At 40.0% G+C, this 20,323-nt stretch overlaps 1 protein-coding gene across 5 annotated transcripts in view; it reads right to left on the bottom strand.

Moving 5' to 3' along the window:
* Positions 1–20,323, bottom strand: part of CTNNA3 (catenin alpha 3) — a 1,020,369-nt gene that overhangs the window by 431,261 nt on the left and 568,785 nt on the right. For all 5 annotated transcript variants that reach the window (XM_075934910.1, XM_075934908.1, XM_075934909.1 and 2 more), the window contains one exon: positions 18,626–18,778. In XM_075934910.1, the coding sequence (XP_075791025.1) occupies positions 18,626–18,778 (153 nt within the window). The remainder of the gene's footprint in view (positions 1–18,625; positions 18,779–20,323) is intronic.

Consider the following 20,323-nt stretch of genomic DNA (forward strand, 5'->3'; position numbering starts at 1 on the left):
GGTTTTCAAACTGGTATTTGAACAAATTCTGACTTGAAGCAGCAAACAGAGTCTATTGCTCAGAAAAGAAAAAAAATATCCATTACCAAAAAAAACTATGAAAAAGAATAACCAAAATCAGTGCTGTTTTTCTATGTCCAAGATCTGGCCCTGTAAGCCACAAGTTGCAACACAGTTTTTCTGAGTCAATCAGACCCCCAGGAAAGCACTTGCTGATCAGAAGAGAAAGAGGGTGCTTTTCAGCTGATGTAATTAAATTAATCAATATCTTGTTATGTGTGAAAAAATATTACCGTAGTCTCCTGGATGGTCAGCCATGTTTATAATTGATTTTGAGCATCCACCCTGTTTCTCCATGAATCAGATGTGCTAAGTCATGTTAGTTAAACGTGATCCCATCCTTCACTGTGCTGCCTATGTAAACAACCAGGTGAAAAACATTAGTATAAAAAAGGCTTAAGAGACCAGATGGTGAAAAAGGTCCATTTATTTACTGTTATTTAATAAGTGGTTTCTTACTGACATCTCTTTGGTAAAGCTGTATTCACATTAATGGCTGTGTCTAGACTGGCAAGTTTTTCCGCAAAAGCACCTGCTTTTGCGGAAAAACTTGCCAGCTGTCTACAGTGGCCGCTTGAATTTCCGCAAGAACACTGACTTCCTACTGTCTGAAATCAGTGCTTCTTGCGGAAATGCTGCTCCCGTTCGGGCAAAAGCCCTCTTGCGCAAATACAACGCGGTATTGTTTTGTGCAAAAAAGCCCCGATAGCGAAAATGGCGATCGAGACTTTCTTGCGCAAAACCACATCTAGATTGGCACGGACGCATTTCCGCAAAAAGTGCTTTTGCGGAAAGCGTCCGTGCCAATCTAGACACTCTTTTCCGTAAATGCTTTTAACGGAAAACTTTTCCGTTAAAAGCATTTGCGGAAATTCATGCCAGTCTAGACGTAGCCATTAAGTAAGCCATTTATAACAACATGTTCAACCCTTAAAAAAAATACATTTGTAGAGGTTATAATTAATCCATAATTCATTATAATGAATTACATGCAGATATAGTTATTATACTATTTAAACTATTTATAATGCATAATGGTAAAATGTCTAATTGTTCTGTTCTGCTGACACATTGCAAATGACAGTACCTATTCATACATTTATATATCCTATCTGTAGAATGTTTTGTAAATATACAATTAATATTCTCTGTGTATAGATCACTGGACTTGGATACAGGAGACCAGTGTTCTATTCCAGCTCTGCCACTAACCAGGTAGGTGATCTTGAATAAATCATCTCAATCCCTTAATCATTTCCCCTCCTTGTGTTTCAATTTCCCCATTTGTAAAATGGATGATAATCATGCTGATTTGTCCTTTGTAAAGTACCTTGAACTCTGCTGATGACAACCTCTATATAGGAGCTAGGGTTTTACATTAATTATTTATTATTATCATCATTATTTCTAAAGTATCCTTAATATTTAGCATTTCAGTCCTTAAGATGTAGTGTTGGAAATTTCCCTTTGACCTTTATTAACTTTTCCTGATGTTGTTTAGTTGAAGACACAGGTGAAAAAGTGTATCTACTCCTTGCAGTTACTGTGCAAAGGAAACATTGAGGGCTTGTCTACACTATGGAAATCAACCCTCTGGAGACTGATCTTCTTGCATTCGATTTAGCGGGTCTAGTGTAGACTCCCCAAATCAATGCTGAAGGCAGCCCCCATTGGTGTCCTGTACTCCACATTCTGTGAAGAGTAAGGGAAGCTGATGGGAGCATATTCTCTTGTTGGCCTCCATGAGTGTATACACTGTGGAGGCTCAGCTTAAGGAAGCCAAATTCAGCTACACATTCTGTATAGCTGGATGGCGTACTTTAAGGTGACCTGCTTAGTCCAGTGTAGACCAGGCCACAGTGAGTGGTAGTTACAGAATTTTTTTCAAAGGGCACATTTACACTGCACCGTAGCTCAAAATAAGATATACCATTTGAGCTACGCAAATTGGTATCTTATTTCAATCTTATTTTGAAATAGCTTATATTATGCAGACACCACCAAATTTCAAAATAATCCACTACTCTGAAATGTCCCTTATTCCTCGTGGAATGAAGATTACAGGGACATCCGAATAGCGAGCCCTTATATTTCAAAATAATAGGCTTGCTGTGAAGACTCAGGATAGCTATTTCGGGGTACTGTGATATCCCGAAATAGCATTGAAGTGTAAACGTAGCCAAAGTGAGCATGAAATAAAATATATTATTATATCTCAGGAAGTTAATATTTAATCTTAATTTAGTTCAAAGGTTAATAAAACATTCTGATTAGGGCTTGCCTACTCACTGACTGTGTCTAGAATGCATCCCTTTTTCGTAAAAGGGATGCAAATTAGACATATCGCAATTGCAAATGAAGTGGGGATTTAAATCTCCCCCGCTTCATTAGCATAAAAATGGCTGCTGCTTTTTTCTGGCTCTCAGCTTTGCCGGAAAAAAGCACCAGTCGAGACGTGGATCTTTTGGAAAATAAAGCTTTTTCCGAAAGATCCCTTATTCCTCATTTTAAGAAGGAATAAGGGACCTTTCGGAAAAGGCTTTATTTTCCAAAAGAACCGCATCTAGACTGGTGCTTTTTTCCAGCACAGCTCTGAGCCGGAAAAAAGCAGCAGCCATTTTTATGCTAATGAAGCGGGGGAGATTTAAATCCCCGCTTCATTTGCAATTGCGATATGTCTAATTTGCATCCCTTTTACAAAAAAGGGATGCAGTCTAGACACAGCCACTCTGTATATGGTATATCACTATACTAGGAAGGGTTAAAATGGCATGAAATGAAAATCCCATTGTCAGAGCTGGGTGAGTAAAGGAGATCTAATTATTTCATAACTGAGGTTAGCTTACAGAAAGCAACCATTTTTGAATATGCATTTATATATTTAGATATTGTAATTCAGTCTTAATCTTCTCATTTTAAATAGAGTTGTTATATTGCAAACACTAATCAAACCTAATTGTTTAGCAATTCCTGCCTACAGCTTCCACTAGTGGAAAATTTTAGAAATTGTAGTGTTTTTACAGCATTTGGAATACAGGGATAATATTTGTTATAATAACATGATTTTCAAAATAAAAGTTTCAAATGTAATCTGCCAGGCTAAATCTGCAGTACCCAGTTATTTCAAAACAATAACTCCAAAAATAATTATTTCAAAATAAGCTTATTCCTCTTCACAAGCAGGAGTTATTTCAAAATAACAAGCCCATTATTTTGAAACAACAGGCTTGGTAGTGTGGATGATCATCTTGTTATTTTGAAATAAGGGGAGTTATTTTGAAATAACTCCAGGTTTAGACAATGTGCCCAGAGAATAGCCTGCATGCTTACATTTCTGTCATATACATTTTATTAGAAGATTTACCCAGTGTTCCTTGGGTCCTTAACTCAATTAATTTTTGGTTTTCTTCATTTAAAGCATTGCTCTGGGGTGGAGTTAGGAATGAGGGGTTACGTATGTAGGCTGCTCCAGGGAGGAGTTGGGGGGCACTCCCACCCAGTCCCTTTTATGTGCCTGGTGAGTCTCTTTTTCTGTATGGTTTTATGCATCCCCATACACATGGGAGGAGGAGGTTTAGCTCCCCTCTTCTCCTGAACAACCAAACCCTTACCTTGACTTAAGTTATAAGAGGAAGCTGCATACCAAATATGGTTGTCCCTAGCTCTTACCATGTTGAAAGAGTTCTTGACTAAACAGACAGATGGACATACTCACTGACAAACTACTCAAATATACACTATAGGTTGAACCTCTCTAGTCTGGAACCCTTGGGACCTGACCGGTTCCGAATGAGAGTATTTTCTGGACCACAGGAAGTCAATATTGTGCTGTTAGAGAACATTTAGGGGTAAATTAAAGCTAAATAACAATAGAAAACACTTAGAGCCAGGACTGGCGGCTGTAAACAAACTTTATGGGACCACTGGAAACTTGGCCATACCTATATTCCTTCACTTTCAGTCATCAACAATTCTCTAGAAGAAAGAGTTCAGGTATCTCCCATTATTCAGGAACCATTTGGCACTTCCTCATGATGAGGAATTCTAGGACACTATGATGTGTTTTGCAGGACACCTTACCTTCTTTATTATTATTGTATTTATGCTTAGTATTACAGTAAAATATACAGGTCCCAAATCAATTCGGCGGGCCCACTTTGCTGGCTCTGTACAAACAGACCATCAGAGATATCCTTTTGTGAATATTTGTTCAGAGACTAATTTCAGCAGCATGAACATGTCTCAGCAATTTCAATGTATTCAAAGTGTTCATGCCATCAAATGTATGCCTTTGAAAAAGCAGCACATTTAGCAATGGGGAAATCATTAGAAAAACAACTGGTTAGCAATTAGAAAATACTCAAAGGAGGATTACTAGTAATAATAGAATTTCATTATGCAAAAAAAAAAAAAAAAGCATTGGCTGAATATCAGAAAAAGATCCTAATGGTAAATTCTGTTAGACTGTGTAATAGTTTCCTAAGGGAAGCTGTGAAAGCCCAATATTTTGTATTATTTTAAAAAGACTGCCTCTTAAAAATATCCTTTAGGGGAAACAACTCAGGCTGATGAATGTGCTGTTTTATAAATAAAGCTATATATACACACACAAATTACAGACATAAAAGATGCATATGCTATTTTATAAATAGCTATATTTGCTTAATAAATTTGCTTTTATACTCTGAGTTGTGGTTTTCTTGCTTCTTCGAGGTTTTTCTGTGGTCTGGAGGTTTGTCCCAGCACAAATCACTTTCAAACAAATGATAAACAGATGAATCCAACTATCTAGTCCATGATCTTTAGAGCTATCCTTATGATCACACTTCCCTAAGTCCTAGTCTACACTAGGGAGATATTTCAAAATAACTCCCCTTAATTCGAAATAACAAACAGAGCATCCATGCTACCAAGCCTGTTATTTCAGAATAATGGCCAGGTTATTTCGAAATAATAATAACTCCTGCTTTTCAGGAGGAATAATGCTTATTTTTTAATTGTTATTTTGAAATATCATGAGTGTGGGCACTCAGCTTCTATTTTGAAATAACTGGCCTCCAGAAGCCTCTCACAGCTGGGCTTGTGGCCACTCTGGCCACACCTGACATCTCCACTGCTCCCCTTCTCCTGCAGAGCCTTTAAGCAACAGGCTGCAAAAAAAGGGCTTGTGGCACATGCAGATCTCTGCCCCACTGCAGCAGCACAGGAACCAAGGCCGACCCCAGTGCTCCCTGTGAGCCCCACACAGCTGCCAGCACTCTCAGCTGCCCCTGGTCAGGAATGCAGAAGAGCACCAGCTTGGATTGATGCAGAGATTCTTGATCTCATTGAGATCTGGTTCACCTGTGTCTATATGTTAGACACCATTATATTATCAAACAACATTATTAAACTGTATAAAGATACAGAGTCAATGTTCAACCAAGAGAGTTTGCCTTTCTGAGCTTATGTAACATGTGTCCCACCTGGTGACTGTAAGGTGACTTACATTTCTAGAAAAATATCCTTCAGACATAGTGAGTCTAGCAAATCTTATAGTTGTTTATCTTTTGTTCCCTTACTTATGCAATAAAGACTGATTAAGGAGATTAATGAAAATGTCACCATTTGTAGCTTGAAGCTCAATTTAGTAATAGAAGAATTAGGCTTTGTTTGATGAATGACATCAAGGGGCCAAAATTTGCATTTTATACATTTTGATCTCAATCCTGCAAAATACTCTGCACTTGAGTTTTAATGCAGGAAATCCTGTACTTAATTTTAAGCACCCAAGCATCCGTTTTAGTTCAGTGGGATTAATCATGTGCTCAAAATTATGGACATGCTTAAATTGTTTGCTGGTCTATCACCAAACTAATAAGCATCCTTGCAAGGATTGAGTCTTTGCTAAGAAGCATGTCAGCAGGATTTAAATAAAACATGCAGGCACTTTCCAGAGTCAGAAAAATGGATGGGCAAATACCATGTTTAGCATTCCATGGCTGTTTATGAGTTCTAAACAGAATACTTAAAATAATGCTCACGTATATTAAATAAGCAACCACATGCTGTATTCTATAATTATATGGATATACTAATAGACTCATTGTGAGGGAAGAAGCCAGAAATATTTTTATTGTTAACAAATATCTTACCAGTGCCCTCAGGGGAGACTCAACATGCCCCCTGCCCCATGGGGGTGCCCACCCATGCTGATTGGTTCCATGCCCAGCACCCCACAGGCTGGCTCTGTCAATTGTATAGGATAAAGGCATACAAAGAGCCACATTTGATGGGGGAAGACCAGATTTCACTCTCCATGATGCATTTTTCATGACTTGTAAATTTGGTAGGACCCTATTCATAGCAGCAGCAGCATCTTCATACTCCGCATTGACAAACATAAATTCAAATTTGTCCAATGAAAGTTTGTATAACATTGCTCATGTCCATAAAAATTCTAAAACAAGACATATTTATAACTCAGAGGAATTGCTTTGCCTTTTAATCTTCAGCACCATTCTCCTGCTAATCAGCCTGGTCCAGATGCATAATCTTGGAAGCAACACGAGGGTGATGGTCTCACCCATCATTTTTTGATCACTACAACATTATTTTCTTTTAGACAAATGCCCCTGTCATATCCATTCAAGGTGCTGCTGTAAAAATCATTTTCCTAGACTGTTGTTTTGAGTATGCTGCCCTTCTTTTTGTACCCCTACTCTGGCTCCACCTTCTCTATCGTATTAAAAATAAGAGACTGATCCTCATTCTCAGGGCACAGAGAGAAAACTGTTGCTTGCCATTTTAACCAGACTGACCATTCTCTCAATGACCTTAAAACATGCATATTGCTTCAAAGAGATTTTAACTCCAGACTTCAAAGAGAAGCCTCAGAACTGTCATTCATGCTTAAATATGACACTTTGTGTAGGAGTCTTAACAAAGATACTAATTATCTCACCAATTACAAAGATAGCTTCCGCAATTATCGCCCCTAATGTCATTACCTCACTGACACTAACCTTCCTCCCTCACCCCTCCTCTATTCTTAAACCTGATTTGTCATTTTTATATGTGTTCACTTTTTTTTTTAATTGTATCCTGTGGTATATATGGTTGTGCCAATTTTCTTCCACATATTGATCTGACGAAGTGGGTCTGGCCCATGAAAGCTCATCACCTAATAAACCATCTTGTTAGTCTTTAAAGTGCTGTATAGTCCTGTCTTTTGTTTCAGCTACACCAGACTAACACAGCTGCATCTCTATCACTAGAGGATCCATGGCTTTGTTCTGGCAAGTCCTAGCACAAATTAAGCCCTGGCTGAGACCATTGCCTATCATGCTGTCTGATATTGCCTCATTGTTTTTTTGAACAGCCACTATTAGTCTGCATCCACCTGTTTCTTGTTTTAAATGTAGAAATGTAAGGTCTCTGAGACAGGGACCATCTTTCTGTTCTATGTTTATACAGCGCTTAGCACAGTGAGGTCCTGGTACAAGACTAGGGCTCCAAGTCCTATGGTCTATGGTAATACAAATTCATAAATAAATAATAAAAACCAAACTATGATGCAAAAATAGGACAAACCAGGAAATATGAAGCCAAAAAGCTACTGACAGTATTGACTGCATGCTTACAGAGGTAAGGATGACAACTGGACATATGCCATGCATACCTGAAGAACTCTGTGTGCCTCCAAAGCTATTCTGGCTGACCAACAAAAGTTGGTCCAATAAAAGAAGAACTCATTGTGGATCAAAGCTTGTTTGTCTTAGACACCCTGTGTCTCTAACTGGAAATCTCTCACATGTAAAACAGAAGAATAGCAACGACACTTCCAACCCCCAGTCTTGCATCTCATGCCTCAGGAGGAAGTTCCTCACAACCACAGAGCATTTAGGAACTAAGAACATGTCCTTGACATGATTAACATTCTTTTGTCTTTATCGTGTCCTCAGAGACAACACTACAAGATTTTACTAAGCCCTTCTCAGATCTTTAAAGTTACCTGAAATATTGTAATAATCTGACATGTTACTTGCTGTACATGATTGTTTGCTTTGTTTTATAAATCAACTAACATTTTTGGGAATAATTTACTGTGCCAAAGCAGTTTAAATTTAATATTTACCTGTATGGGCTGATATCCCATATTAAGCCACAATCCTGAAAGGTGTTGAGCATCCTCAATCCCATTGATTTAAATGCATGTTGAAGAGACTCAGTACTTTCCAGTAGACACCAAGCACTTTATAAAAAGATTGCTTAAAATGCAGTTTCAGTCTGAGTAAATACACTGTACCAGCCTTGGTCTGCCCCAGCAGCCTGCTTTTTTTTTCAGAATTAAACATTTTATTTATTTTTAAAGTATGCTTCATGCCCTTGCAATTGTGAAAATACATCTTTTTAATGTGAAGCAATGTACTGCTGTCTTACGGAGTCTACAGACAACCACAGACAATAGCAAGCCATAGAGTTCTCCACATTGTGTTTTGGAACTGGGCTGGTGCAGATGAGGGCTATGTCTACACTGCCCCCGTTTTGCGCAAAAAATATGCAAATGAGATGAAGCATGGAATATTGCAGCAGATCATTTGCATAATTAATGACTCCATTTTTGCACAAAAAACACTTCTTGTGCAAGAGCTGTTCTTCCTGAAAAAAATGTGGAAGAACGGCTCTTGCGCAAAAGCCTCTTGCACAAAAACCAAGCCTAGTTAATTATGCAAATGAGGTGTGGCGATATTCCACACTTTGCCTCATTTGCATATTTTTGTGCAAAACAGGGGCAGTGTAGACATAGCCTCAGAGAAGACAAAAGTTTCTTAAATTCTTTTTCTACTTGATCCCTAGTGAGTTAACCAGCTCAAGAGCTGGCCCAATATACATCCTTTTGAATCCAAATATATTGTTAAAAATGACGATTCATGCCATTCCACTTAGGTCTAGAGGCACATAAATAAGTTTTTAAATTCAAGACATACAGGACAGATTATTCCCCCCCCCCCGTACTTCACAGGGAACTATGACAGGGTGTATAAACCCTGCACGAGATTGAAAGGAGTTAATTTGGGCTCACCTGCTTCCCTCTCCCAGTCTTCTGAACCTGCAAGTTACATCAAGAGTGGAGTCAAATTTCAGAAAGGGAAGAAGATCACTTCAATGGCATGCAAGTCTGAGAGGACAGATTGCTAATCTCCCCAGTGTCAAGGGATAGGCCTGTTGAAAGGCAGAGCCTGCTCACTTGCTTTATAGATGATTATCCCCAAAATGAATGTCAGTTGGATTATACACTTTCTAATGGCTATCCAGAAAACACTGAGCCAAACTGTGGCTGAGCCAACACCTCTCCACAGGAAGAGAGGCCAATAACTCATCTAGGTCATGTTGTTTTATTTCCTTTTTCTGTTTGTTTCTGTTTTCCTGATCTTTTTGTTGCTTTTGTTGTTTTGTTCCTTCAGAGTGCTGAGCTCCAGAGGAACTTGGTTCAAGATGCCATCTCTGGCCCTGTGCTACTGATAACCCCAATATGCATGACCTAAACCTGAGTGGGTATCTAACCCAAAGTCTATTTATTTCTTATTGCTTATGAGTAGCTCTCATTAATATCAAGACTTGCATTCAACTCTGAAACTGGTTTCCATTTGAATAGCTTTCTATCAGAGCCAGGTTTAGAAAAGTTCTGATAGATAAGCTACTGTGCTTACTGTATTTGTTCTTTTGCACTATTATTTATTAAAATGTTCTGCACAAAGATTCAATTTCTTTGCTCTATATGTATTGTTTCACCTTTCCTGAGATTTGCAAATGTTTGGATAAATTCATTAATCTAGTCACAAACTTTTATTTGTAGTTTCTGTATTCTTTGCAGTATTATGGAGGTTCTGAGCTACATTAGCTTAACTCCTCATGGAAGCATAATAGATATTCATATGCCTCTTAAAGCAACACTATAGTAAGGACCAGTGTATCTACAATAAAAGCAATGATTTAATGAAACTGGTTTCTAAATCAGTGTAGTTGGCTTACATGAACACTCTCAAATCAGTTTAAGAGAGGCTAATTTTGACGTTGCTTAATTCAGTTACCTGTGTTTTAATCCAAGCTCAGCCCTTGATCTGCTATGTAACCTTGGAAATGTCACTTCACTTCTCTGTGCCTGTTTTCCCTTCCATCATTTATCTACCTTGTCTCTTTAGATAGCACAAGAGACTCTCAGCTGGAAGCTGGAAGTGCTACCAGAATGCAAACAGACTTGGAATTCCATTTCCTGCTGGCTGACTCAGCATGGAGCACTTTCATGGCATCTTCCCAGCTTATAAAGTGGGCTGGGGGAGCGGCCAGGGCTATCTGGCTATCTCCCTAAACTCTCTCCTGCTTGGACCATTATGAATCTTTTGGATCTTATCAGTATGTGGAGAGAGGAGTCTGTGCAGTTATAGCTGCAAGCGACCCATAGGAACTGGGACACGTATGGCCCCAGTTCCCAATCCTTGTGTGAGAAGTGGTATGATTGGGACACTCCACAGTGCACAGCAAAGACAAAAGAGTCTGATGCCATCATACCATACGGAGATGGAGGCAAACTGTTGTTCTGGCGCTACACCTGAGACATATTGTTTTTAGAAAAAAACTTGACGCAATCCTGGAGAGGGACCTGACCTCCACTGCCAAGAACCCTGCAGATACTACTGATGGTACTGAGTCAGCAGAAAGAGGTCTTATCCCAGAGGATAAAATTATACATGAGGAGGCACAGCTAGATGAGGGTGCAGGACTCTCAATGGCTGACAGTCAACAACTCTTCTCAATTCTCAAAGCTAATGGTGAGTCTCAGCAGCAGCTCAACACAGAGCATGAAGCAAGGAAAGAGATGCAATGTAAGTGGCTCTTCCTTGGGGAGGAGGGTCAGTCACAGAAACAAAGGAGGGTGGCTGTATTTCTGTAAGCTGGCTTAGCCCTGCATAGCTACATATTATGTCCAAGCAGGGTGTTGATGCACACCAACATGTAAATTGAATTCTGTAGAGAAACACTCTGGAAACTTTGCCTGAGATACTCCCTAATTTTTTCACAAAGACTCCATGGCAGTGCCATCATCACTCCCACCCCTCCCCGCCCATGGTATGATGCTTTCCCATACCATTCTTCAATTAATGCTGCAGGAACCAAGGAATGGGGCATCCCCTGCTGGCATCAAGAAGTAGAGTCCAGGTTTCCCTACTTACCCTGATGAATCAGAAATCAGAAAGAGTAACATCAGCCTGTGGACACGTGGACCATCATTAGAATTATTCCCATTCAAACCTGCTGCACAGGACAGGACTTTTCCTTTATTACCCTATGCACCTCCCTAATTCCCCCTGTCCACTTCTCCAACAATCACCACAGAGCCTGCAGAGATGTCTGTTTTGCTCAAGCGTCTGTGGGAAAGTGGCAGCTTGTGACAAAAGGTGCTTTTGAGTGAAATGTTTCAACCTTGTGTAGGAATTTTACAGTCCCTCTTTTGTTACATTCTGTGTTGCAGGAGACCTTGACAACTCAGAAAACTTTTTCCACTGACAGACTGCATCAGCTGAGGAGGAGACTGAGGAGAAATAGGGACAAAACTGTGAGGGAGGTGTCAACCCATTCCTCAATGCAAGCTCAGAGAAGGGAGGAGATATGGGAGAGAAAGATGAAAGATAGAAAAGATGCCACGGACAGTAAGATAAAGATCACCGGGGACCAAACTGAGATGCTAAAGTGTTTAATCAAGATTCAGAATGAACACAAATGGCATTGACCTCCTTTTTAACAGATACAAAATTCTCTGTCCAGTAACCCACTGCACTCTACTCTATCACAGCTGAGACTATGACAACTGGACCTGCAAGTTGTGAGGCTTTCCTCTACCCTCCCTCTCCAGCAAACATTCGCTCTAGCTGACGTGTGACCATCATTTGAAGTGATCGGTAAAGGCAAACATTTAACAGTACAATAACTTTATCTTTTGTTCCACAACCCATGCCAATTGCACAGGACTCAGTTGAAGGCTATCACATCCCTTGCTTTCTCAGGAACGTGTTACTCAGGATGAGTAGTGCAATGTAGCAGGAAAGCAACCCCAAAAGAAAGACATTTTAGAGCCATTCATTGTCAAAGTGGTTCCTCAAAGCCTCCCCAATGTTAATGACAGCCCTGTTGGCTCCTCTTACAGCCCTAGGCTACGTCTACACTGGCCCCTTTTCCGGAAGGGGCATGTTAATTTCAGAGATCGTAATAGGGAAATCCGCGGGGGATTTAAATATCCCCCGCGGCATTTAAATAAAAATGTCTGCCGCTTTTTTCCGGCTTTTAGAAAAGCCGGAAAAGAGCATCTACACTGGCCCCGATCCTCCGGAAAAAGCGCCCTTTTCCGGAGGATCTTATTCCTACTTCAACTCCCAGTCATTTAGTGCTTAACCAACTTAATGCTCCATGCAGAGACCAATGGGCAGTCAGTCATGGACAGGTGTCATGTGAGCCCCGAAAGAGCTGCTGTTTAGTAAGTTGCAAATTCTGCCATAAATTCAGCCTCTGAATAGCTGTCAAGTGTAGCCTCACCTGGAGTGCATTGCAATAATATAATCCTGATGTGATAAAAACATGCATAATAGTAGCAAGGTCCACACCTGAAAGATAGTCATAACCCCCTAGCTAGACAGAAGATAAAAGGCTCACTGAGTCATTGCTGTAATATGATCGTGCTGAATCCAGGTATGTTGTTACTCATCAAAGGTTAGAAACCCCAAGCTGAGTGAGAAAGGTTATTGGCCTATAAGAAGTTAAGTTCTTTAATATACAATATCACTGTCTGCTGTATTTACTTGCCAATTTGATTTAGCTCAATTAATGTTCTACATTCAAAGGAAATTCAACTGAAGATCGTCTAAAACCTTACTGCTCATATTTAAGAAGAACATGCTCCAACTAAAATGGAAACTATGTGAAATCATCCATTGATATTTTAATTATCTCTTCCAATTCCCATCTCAGAAGTTCTGCTGAGTAACTATATACACAGCTGGATCCTTCACCTTTACAAGTCCAAATATCTGTCTAATGTGTTTATACATGCAATTATATCTACTAGTCAGAACTCTTCAGTCTCTTGACAAGAGAAGCACTAAGATATAGTGAAGAGCAGGAGATGCTTTAATTAAATTCCAAATATGGAAGAGAAAAAGCATGAGATATCAGATGTTCTGCACAAAACAAAACACTCATCATTTTGTGGTTGAATAATAGCAGTGATATACATGATGAAAGATTGCAGACCACATCTTTGTGTTCTTTTACTGTGATGGGAGCAAGTGTATGGCCATTGCATGTGATCTAAGCCAGATGGAGAATCCACGCCGCAAATGGCATCCCACTTCTGTAGGACCCAGTTCTAGCTACCTTTGTAACTCATTTACATCAGCAAAGGAGGATATAGGAGTCCACAGCACAAAGTGGAATCTGGCCCAATGTTTTTCATTATGTTTATCTTGGAAACTTTCTTACCAATAAGTCTAGTCTTGCACATCCTTGTTCATCTTAGTAGATTTTCACTTATTTTCAATAGACATCCTCGCATAAATAAGGGCTACTCATGTGACAAAGGTTTGTAATGGTGGGCATGTGATTGATAAACTGTATTTTCTTTCAATTAACGATGAGGAAAGGAAAACTGACTTCTGTGAAATGTAGGTATTGATGCTAATAGTAATAATAAAAGAAGATCCCTCCACTTCAGAGTCCCACTGAAACTAAAGGGGATATAAAAATAGCTTCTGCCATCTCACTATTGCTGCATCAGGAGAAGTAATTAATGCAAATCATTATAGTCCATTGACATGAGTCCATACACTGTAAGCTGGAGATGGAATGCATTCCATGGAACTAAACACCCACGTCTACACTGGCAGCTTCTTGCTCAAGAACTCTTTTGCAGAAGAGTTCTTGTGGAAAAACTCGTCCACAAGAGAGCGTCTACACTGGCATGTGCTTTTGCGCAAGAGCATCAATGGCAGTGTAGACGCTCTCTTCCTCAAGAAAGCTCTGATGGCCATTTTAACCATAGGGGCTTCTTGCACAATATATTCATGTTGCCTGTCTACACTGGCATCTTCTAGAAGATCTCTTGTGCAAGAAGCTTCATCCTGAGAAGGAGCATCAGAGTTCTCGCTCAAGAAGCCCTGATTTTCTACAGTACAATGTCCGTTTATTTGCGCAAGAACATGCGGCCAGTGTAGATAGGCGGCATATTTTTGCACAAGAGCTGCTGTTTTCGCACAAGAACACACCAGTGTAGACACTGTAGGGCCCATAAGAATGTACTTTTGCCCTTCTGTAAGGTGGAAGTCTTTGTGGAAGCTATAATGGAAACACCTGCTCAGTGTGCAGTAGTGGTCAAATAACAAAACAAAGTATTAGGATATATATCAAATATGGGATGGAAAATATTGCTGAAATATATCATAATTCTACTATATTAACAAGAAAGTACTCCCTCACTGGAGATACTATATTCAAGTTCTGCATCTCTACACTCAGAATAGGATTAAACATTTTTAGGGATAATGGGAATGTCTATATTTTGTACTGCACTAATGCAGATATTTTGTCATTCACCATGCAGTCTAGCATGTGGCATATGGACAGGACGACTTCCATGGGCTTTCATACCTGGGACCTGGAGCTTGCCTGGACCAGCATTGTCCTCACTTTCCTATTGTTTGCCTTTATGATCTCTATCTTGGTTTTAGTTGTTTCTGTCTGCTGTATAATTAATTTTGCTAAGTGTAAGTCAACTAAGGTGGTGGGGTATGATTGGTTAGGTAGTTCTGTTACAGTATGTTATGATTGGTTACTAAAATTATACTAAAACAATTGGTTAAAGTATAGCTAAGAAGGATTCAAGTTTCACTATATAAACTGGGGTCCAAGAAGGAGGAGAAAAAAGGAAAAGGGGAAGGGAAAGAAGAAAGGAACAGCAAGAAGGAGGGACAACCTGGAAGAAGAATACACCTCCAAGACCCAACCTAAGACCAGAGCTGCCTGGACTTCTCTGCACAACCATGACACGCAACAGCTAGGATCCCAAGAGACTGACCTTGCCTGGCCAACTGGGGAAGTCTGCCTGCCTTCATCAGGCTTGGAGAGCATGACACTGTGTGCTTAGCATGGATATTCTGCTTGCTTGGTAATTGTTAATAAATAGAGACTAAGAATATTAATGTGTAAGGTTTTTTCAGTTGCAAAAGATCCACATCATCTGTATCTTCTGCCAAACTGCAGCAACAGTATCATATATTATTATTATTATTCAGGAGATGAATTACCAAACAAAATGTATGCATTTTTAGATTAAAAGCACTTAAGCTATTCAAAGGCAGAACACCGTGTCTGTGTATATCACTCTGAGTATTCACACCTATTCCAAAGAGATTTTAGGCTGATTGAAAGGTTTTTCTTTTTTATATGATACTAACACCTTATTTTTTTCTGCTTTGTTCTTTGCCAATGCTGCTGAAAATCACTGCATTTTTAATCAACTAAATCTGTTAATTTGAATGAAAAAGTCACCTTGTGGTAGTTTGTTTATGTGTACTTTACATCTAATATGCTACTGGTTGAAAAATGCAACACAGCTACTATCTAATTAATTTCCTGGAGAGTCCAGCAGTATTGTTTATAAAAAAATCTCTGTATATCATTAATCAAGGTGTTGTTCTGAGATGCATGTAAATACTTTAAACTAAAAAAAAACTTTTAAAGAAAATACCGTACTTTTATTAGATCTACAATAGAGAACTTTAATTTTATTAGATGACTTACCATGATGTTTATTTTTCAGTACCAGGAAAAAATAATTTAAATTTCAACAGTGTGCTAATTTGGAACTATTAATTCTTACAACAGGAAATTGAACTCTTCGTGCATGCTCAAATAAGCACAACAATTTCTCTGAGCATAGAATTATTTGAGATGCTAAAACAATTTAGAAATTAATCCCTTTGGAACAATATGTAATATCTATTATAAATACACCCAAATATATACTTACACGCTGTTCATTTACACCTACACTCAGAAAAAAACAAGTTTATTCTATATTAAAATCCTTTTTTAATCCTAATCTTTTTAATAAGAATCTTGCTTATGTCTCTTCACATAAACTATTTACCAAGTAATTCACTTATCTGAATATCTTTGATGTTCCCAGAACAGTTTGAGTAAATGGGGCAATACTGCGTATATAGTACATGAATCCAATACAAATATTATATTTCTTGCTTTAGTCATGTTTAAGTAGTAAGCTTTACAAGGTCACACTGATGTTTCAAGTTATTTATTGCAATAAGTTATCTTTGTAAAATTTTCTGCTATTGTCTTCAAGTCTGGATGTCTTTGTGAATGGGTAACTATAAAAGATACTACCATATACACTGGAAATCAGAAAACAAACAAACACTGTTTTTTGAAAAACACTGAGCTTTCATAACTGTTGTAAATTAACATGTGTCGCTCATTATGTGTGCGCACCACATGCAGAGTTGCTGGAAATTTTTCCCTTCGTGGTATCTCTCGGAGTAGCTGTCGTGCCTCCTGGATTTGTGTATGTGTGTACCAGTATAAGGAGTACCCCTGCTCAGCACCCTGTCAGTTCTCTCTCTCCAATAATTCTGACAGAGGGGTAGGATGGTGAGTCATAGTATGGATATGAACAGCAATAGCTGCTCTAAGAACAATAGCTATGAAAGGTTAGTAACCATGATGTCAGGGACAATGAGATGAGGTTTGGGTGAAGCAACTGGCAGTGGACTTATGAAATCAAGTTCAGTTGGCATGGGAGCATGAACAGAGCTGCCACTTAGAAGACCTGAAGCATGCCAAACAAAGCTGAAGCTATCAGGATAACCCTCATCTAGTCCTGCTTAATCATTAGGAGGACCTTGTGAATCAAGGGGAATGTGATGGGAAGGCTACAATAGATGGTCTGCCCACAACACAGCAAGAAGGCATCAGTGAGGGCGCTCCTGCTGAGCTTGCACAGTGAACTGATGGTAAAAGCAGCAAGGAATCTGGTGGCACTTTAAAGGCCTAACAGATCTTTGGATGGTATTTGATGTTCTGTCTGGTTGTCAAACAGAGGCCTTCATTTCTGGTGAGAGGATAAGGCCATGCTGATGTGACCCAACAGTGCAGTCTGGGCTCTCAGGAGATTTGATGACCCAAGTTGAATGGTGAGTTTCATGCAGGAGTCCCACAGTCAGAGTGTCCCTTGGTCCAAGACTGAAGATCAAGCTCTTCCCTGCTTGTTGATGTAAAACATTGAAGCCAGATTGTCCATTAGGATGTGTACTGCTTTACCTGAAATCTGCAGAAGAAAAACCTAGCAAGCCAAGCCTATTGACCTAAGTTACCAGACATTTGTATGCAAGAAAAATTCTTCCTAACACCAGTCACCCTGAATCCCAAGATTGTCAAGATGGGCTCTCCAGCCCAAGTCTGATGCATCTGAAACCAAGGTTACTGAACTTGCTATTGGAGTCAGGGTCTAGTGCTGGATGGGACAAAACAGTGGCTCATCTCTCAGACACCATTAAGTCGGAGAAGCAGGAAGGTGGCCCTGGTACCAGGGGAAATCCCAACAGTTTCTATTACTGCCTCGGCAGCAGTCAGTGGGTTGGTGGCCAAGCACCACTTGCGGAGCTAATACTGCCATCCAGTAACTTGCTACTTCTTCAGGAGGATGAAAGAGTCCAGCTTAGATTCTGAAAAGCTGCTTCCCTTGGAACGCATGTTGACACACTACTAACATCTGCCTCCAGGTGATGCTGGGGAGCTGTGACTGACAATGGGTCAGAGACCTTTGCAATGGGACCATGGAAAGTTTCCTATAGTTAGTACCATGATGTAGTTCACTCCTCGATCCTGTCTCCCGCCAGTCCTATTGACAGGACGAAGAGAAAAATCTCCAGCAGCTATTGAACATGGTGTGTGCACACATCTAGCATGGAAGGGACATGAGCAAACATGCGAGGAAGGAACTTGGATTTTTTTAACACTCAAAATTAAAGACATGTTGGAATCAGAGAAGTTGTGATTTTTGCCAATAATTTTCCCTGGTACCATGTACGAAAGTTAGGATTTCAGCACTGATTATTTTTAAATAAATCTACATTTGAAGGAAAAGGAAAATAAATGATGTACGGGTTGGGTTTTGCAGGAAGGCACATGTGTGTATGTGAGAATGCAAAGTTTTAAACAAGAATTTGAAAACTGATGAAAATTTAAAAAAATGTGTAGGGGACCACATAAACAGGCGTTGTGCACAAGCCATTCCTGCAGCAACCCAGTGAACAAAATACTACTTACACAAGCTGCAGAGCACAAGCACCACTGTGCAGCATGTAAACAAAGAAAACATATATTATTACTGAATTTAGCCATAGATGCATTTTGCTGACTCACTGAGTAATTATGTTATCAAATCAGATAGAAAAATGTAGTGCAGTATGAGCTCACTTATCACTTGCATTCAGTCTAGCTGCAGATCCATGAAACCTACCTCCAAAAGCCTATTGGTGTGTTCTTGAAATATAGCAGCATATTCCTTTATTTCCTTTTCTCTTCCATTTTTAGAAGCTTCAGTGAGAACTAGAAGTGGAATAGTAGTATCCAAGAAAGAGTCCGAGACATGATCTATAATAGCTTTCCGAAGCTGAAAAATAAAGCAGATTGTATTATATACTGTATTACAGACCACTACAGTAATTATAAAAACAATTATAATTGAATAAGATCAATATATAGTACAGGCAGTCCCCAGGTTACGTACAAGATAGGGACTGTAGGTTTGTTCTTAAGTTGAATTTGTATGTAAGTCGGAACTGGTACATATTGTAGGGGAAACTCTAGCCAAACATTTTTTTTAGTTTTGGATAGCATAGGGAAAGGTTAACTCCCCTCTAATGTTTGTTTTGCTGTCTGTTCCCCTGTTCAGAAGATTTCACATCTATTTCTGTCCCTGTGACAAACTCAGGACTAAAGGAGTAACTCATCAAATACCAAACAGCTCTGCACCATGCTTTGAGCTAATAGCTTTATTTCCACACACCACCCAGGTTCTAGGAGGAGGGTCCTTTTTTTGCTAACACAATGAGGCCAGCACTTTGTTTGATTTGGTGGAGTCTTTGTTTGCCCAGGGAGCCCAGCATGTATAGGGGGAGGAGGGGCAGAGAGGCTGCTTTTGTCTGCTGTTCCGCAGCCTGTTGCTCAGGGGAGGGGGCAGCCTGTTGCTGGCAGGGGGGAGGGGGGAGGCGTGCAGGATGCGAGGCAGCGGGGGGGGGGGGGGCAGCGGGCGTGGGGAGGCACTTTTCCTCTGCCCGGCAGCTCTGCGGGATCCCTGTTCCTGTGGCCAGCTGCTGCAGGCAGAGGCCAGTTGGAGCCGGCCGAAGAGGAGGAGAAGATGGATTCTAGGACCCAGGTGAGCGAGCCCCGGGGACGCTGCTGCGCTCCGGGAGCCCGGCCTGTATAGAGGGGAGGAGGAGCAGAGAGGCTGCTTTTGTCTGTTCGGCAGCCTGTTGCTCAGGGGAGGGGGCAGCCTGTTGCTGGCAGAGGGGTGGGGGGGGCAGCGGGCGTGGGGAGGCACTTTTCCTCTGCCCGGCAGCTCTGCGGGACCCCAGTCGGAGCTGGCCCGAGGAGGAGGAGGATCCTAGGACCCAGGTGAGCGAGCCCCGGGAATGCTGCTGCGCATGTGCGGGAGTTGCCTCACCTCGTTCGTATCTAGGGATCCGACGTAAGTCGGATCCACGTAAGTCGGGGACTGCCTGTAATTGAAATCTGAACTATAAATTACTAGTACGTCTATACATTTCTTTGTATCCGATAAAATGGGCAGTATATAAATGGAAATTATTGGAGCTACAGTTATTTACTTCAATCATACTTGTATATTTTAATATTTAGGGATAATTTTATTATAAAACATATTATTTAACAAACACAGAGTATTATGGTCCCATTTCAACAAGCATTTATGCATGTGCTTGAGTCCCATTAAAGTCAATGGAAACTAAACATGTACTTAATGCTTCATTGACTAGAAATGGACTGCTAAATTGGGTCCAACTGATAAATAAATCAGTAAAATAAATCTATTCTTGTGTCCTTTATATTTTCACTTAAAGATCAGACTTCAAAAAATGAAGATATTTTATTTCTCAAAGAGCACATTCGTACAATGATGTTCAGACTCATTTATACT

This window comes from Pelodiscus sinensis, chromosome 8 (genome assembly GCF_049634645.1).
Source record: "Pelodiscus sinensis isolate JC-2024 chromosome 8, ASM4963464v1, whole genome shotgun sequence".
Lineage (NCBI taxonomy): Eukaryota > Metazoa > Chordata > Testudines > Trionychidae > Pelodiscus > Pelodiscus sinensis.